Raw genomic sequence first — 3,559 nt, 5'->3', positions numbered from 1 at the left:
GGGCAGCGATAGCCATGCTAACTATGTAGGGGCAGTGCTAGCCATGCCAGTCCAGCTCCGCTCCCACCAGCAGGGCAGGAACTTGGACCTGAACATCTCTGCTTCTGCTTCTTTCTCCAACAGGATCCAGGATGCTGGAGTACGAGGGCTCTGCGTGGCATGAAGACTGCTTCCTGTGTCACGGCTGCAAGAAGCCCATCGCAGCAGAGGCCTTCATCCCTGATGACAGCAACTTCTTCTGCGTGTCGTGCTACGAGCAGAGGGTCGCTCCACGCTGCAGCCTCTGCAGAAAGGTGGAGCAGATCTGGTCCCTATCAGAAGACAAGATGTTTCAGAGTTCCTCTAATCAGCTTCTGTCAGTCCTTCTGGGTCTGCTGGTGTCCACTAGTTGTCTCCAGCATGTCTGCCATCACAGAGAAGCTGACTGCTCCTCTGACCAGAACATCAAACATCAGGCCTCCTCTGAAGGTCCAGAGTGGAGGCCGCTCTCTGGGACTCCTCCAGCCTCCAGGACGGTCTGAGAACCGTCCTGGAGGCTGGAGGAGCCACCGTACGACCAGATCAAGCTCAGAATCAAATCTTTGCAGAGATTCTTGGATGAATTTTGAAACAGAAAGAAGCTGATGAGATCGAACCAGTTGGCTTCTTCTGATCAGCTGGAACAAAAACCAGCAGCTTTACGTTTATGGAGCCAAACGGCTCTGAGGTTTATTCTGAAACGCTTTTTATTGTTTTACTGAAATGTTTTTTCAACTAATATAAATCTTTAACACTTTTTCAGCTTGTGTAGGGGCGGGGCTTAAACAAATGAACAAAATACTCCCAGCTGTTGCATTCAGGGATGCACAGGATGAGGTCGTTAGCGACGCCATGTTTCCCGTTTCTGCAGGTTTGATTCAGGAGTGTCGCCTTCAAGACTCTTCTAATTCCCACAGTTCCTGAATGCAGCAGCTGGGAATGTTTTGTTCTAAACTGTCAGTCATCATTTAACACCTCATCCAAGCCCCGCCCCCACGCTGAGGGGAAAAAAAAATCTAAAAATGATTTTTTTTCCTTTAAGTTAAAATAGTTTTTCTTTCAAAATCATTTTTCAGTTTTATTTCAATTTTTTTGTTTAAAAAATGTTCCTGATCAAACCTCCAGGCTGATCCTGCCTGAGGTCTGGTTCTGACCCGGTTCTGGTTCTGCAGGCCGTGACCAAAGGAGGCGTGAAGTTCCAGGAGGAGGTTTGGCATAAAGACTGCTTCCTGTGCTGCGGCTGCAGCGCTCCGCTGGCCGGACAGTCCTTCACGTCTCAGGGGGACAGTCCTTACTGCGTCCGGTGTTTCAGCAACCTCTACGCCAACAAGTGCGCCGGCTGCAACACGCCCATCACAGGTCAGTCAACCCGACGCCCCCGCCGCTCAGAACCGCCACCACTCAGTGCGCGCCCGGCTGCACGTCACGCGCGTCGGTTTAAAGAGCATGACTGTGGGAAACATTCCTGTGTTAGCATGTGTGCAGTCAGTCAGTCAGTCAGTCAGTCAGTGAGTCAGTCAGTGAGTGAGTCAGTCAGTGAGGATGAGTGTGATGAGGAAGAGGAAGCAGGTTCCTCCAATCAGAACCTCCAGACTCGGGTCTCCTCCAGTCTAACTGGTTTTATTTCAGTTGGTTCTGGATTTAGCTCCATCCATCTGACCAGCTTCCTGTCCCACAGCATGATGCAGCCACCTCCTTGTTTCGCTGTGGGGAGGCTGTAGCTTTGCTTTGGTCTCCTGTCATGCTTTTCGTTTTCCGAACCGTTTCTGTGAAACTGAAACTCCAACAAGTCGCCGTCCCACCTGAGCGTTGGATCTCTGCAGCTCCTCCTGAGTGGCTGCCTCTCTGCTTACCGCTGTCCCCGTCCAGCCTGTCAGTCCAGGTGGACGTCCATGTCCTGGTGGGTCAGATGATGGGTGGACATCCTTCACGTTTTCTCTCCGATTGATCATGTTTGGTTTTACGGGAAGATCTATGTGACATAGATCTATATGTGTTGTTCTATGTGTGTCTCCACGCTGCAGGCTTCGGCGACGGGAAGTACGTCTCCTTTGAGGAGCGCCAGTGGCACCAGCCGTGCTTCAAGTGTTCCCGCTGCTCCGTGTCGTTGGTGGGCTCCGGGTTCTTCCCGGACCGGGACCAGATTCTGTGCAAAGACTGCAACGGCGACGACTGACGATCCGCAGGCAGCAGAACCTCAGCCCGGCGCCGCCGTGTTAGCCCTGCAGGTCCGAAGCAGCCTGCAGAACCAGAATCATTAAAGGTGTGATCAATCCAGAACCGGTACCGTGCTTTTGTTAACCAATCATCTGATCGGGTTCTGGAGATGATTTTTATACCAGACTCCTAAAACCCAGCAGCCTCTGCAGCCCAACCAGAACCAGAACCCTGGCTGCTTCCAGCATCATGGTTCTGATGGGTCCGGTCCACCATCAGTCCGGTAAGGAAGCCGGTCGGCATCTTTAGCCTTCATGAGCCTCAAGATCCAACTGCTTCCTGTCAGATGATCACCGCAGGAAGGTTCTGCAGAACCTCCAGCAGGAACTGGGATCCTGGCATCTGAAGGAGGTCATTCAGCCAAGAGGAGCGGCTGCTGAGGAGGTCCATCTGATGGTTCTGGATTCTGGTCCATGTCAGGAACACCCTGGGCTTCTCCAGGAGAACATCTGGGCTGGTTCTGGTGGATCTTCTTCCTCCATCGTCACTAATTCACACAGTTTCTGCTCTCAGCAGCAGAGTTCACCGTAACCATGGCGATAGGAAACTATCAGGAGGTCAGAATGGAAGAGAAAGATTCCTCCAAACATTTTCAATAAGATGATGATGTAATGACGTTAGTTCAGATCTAGTTTCATAGTTCTGTCCAGGTTAGTCTAGTTTCAATCATAGTTTTAGTCCTGATCTGTTTTTAAATCTGATCTTAGTCTCAGTCTTACCTTCAGTAACTCCAGAGGAACCGGGCTGGAGCGGTTCTGTGGGACGGCGGAGGTCCGCTTCATGTAGATACGTGTCGATCAGAGAGGATGAAGAACTGAGCTCCTAGATTCATGGTTTATAGATCTATGTTTATAAATTAGAAATGTGTCTAATAGTTGATTGCATGAAACTCTGGTGGCTCCACCTGGGCCCAGCGATGGCGCCGCTACGCCCCCTGCTGGTGGATTCAGCAGATCCATGGACGGAACTAGAACTTTAAACCTGCTTCTGACCAGGCCAAGGTCTCTGGGTCCGTTGCCATAGTAACCGGGTCGTCTTTGCTGGGTTTTTACCGTCAGAACCAGATGTTTGTTCTTAGACTTCCTGTCCGGGTTCCCATGACTCCTCCTCAGATGTTTGACCTCACTGGGCCCCAGGAGGAAGCTGCTGGTTCGTCATCATCAGCGTAGGCTCCACCTCCAGACCGAGATGAAGATGTCTTCAGACCATCATCATCATCAGGATGCAGGCTGCTGCTGGACACAGAACCGACCGATGATGAATCCTCCACTAATCAAGCCGTGAACTTCAGAACCTCATGATCCACACCTCCAGGTTTCTGCTG

The 3,559-nt window shown here is 51.2% G+C and overlaps 1 protein-coding gene across 1 annotated transcript in view; it reads left to right on the top strand.

The window, feature by feature from the left end:
- Positions 1-2,519, top strand: part of LOC107094263 (four and a half LIM domains protein 3-like) — a 9,343-nt gene extending 6,824 nt beyond the window's left edge. The window contains exons 4-6 of the mRNA XM_015389787.1: positions 124-293; positions 1,191-1,377; positions 2,043-2,519. Coding sequence (XP_015245273.1) covers positions 124-293; positions 1,191-1,377; positions 2,043-2,194 — 509 coding nt within the window. The 3' untranslated portion in view covers positions 2,195-2,519. The remainder of the gene's footprint in view (positions 1-123; positions 294-1,190; positions 1,378-2,042) is intronic.
- The last annotated feature ends 1,040 nt before the right edge of the window (positions 2,520-3,559 follow it).

Source organism: Cyprinodon variegatus, unplaced genomic scaffold, assembly GCF_000732505.1.
Source record: "Cyprinodon variegatus isolate N-32 unplaced genomic scaffold, C_variegatus-1.0 Scaffold472, whole genome shotgun sequence".
NCBI lineage: Eukaryota > Metazoa > Chordata > Actinopteri > Cyprinodontiformes > Cyprinodontidae > Cyprinodon > Cyprinodon variegatus.
The sequence above is the reverse complement of the archived record's forward strand: the minus strand, read 5'-3'. Positions and strand labels throughout refer to the sequence as shown.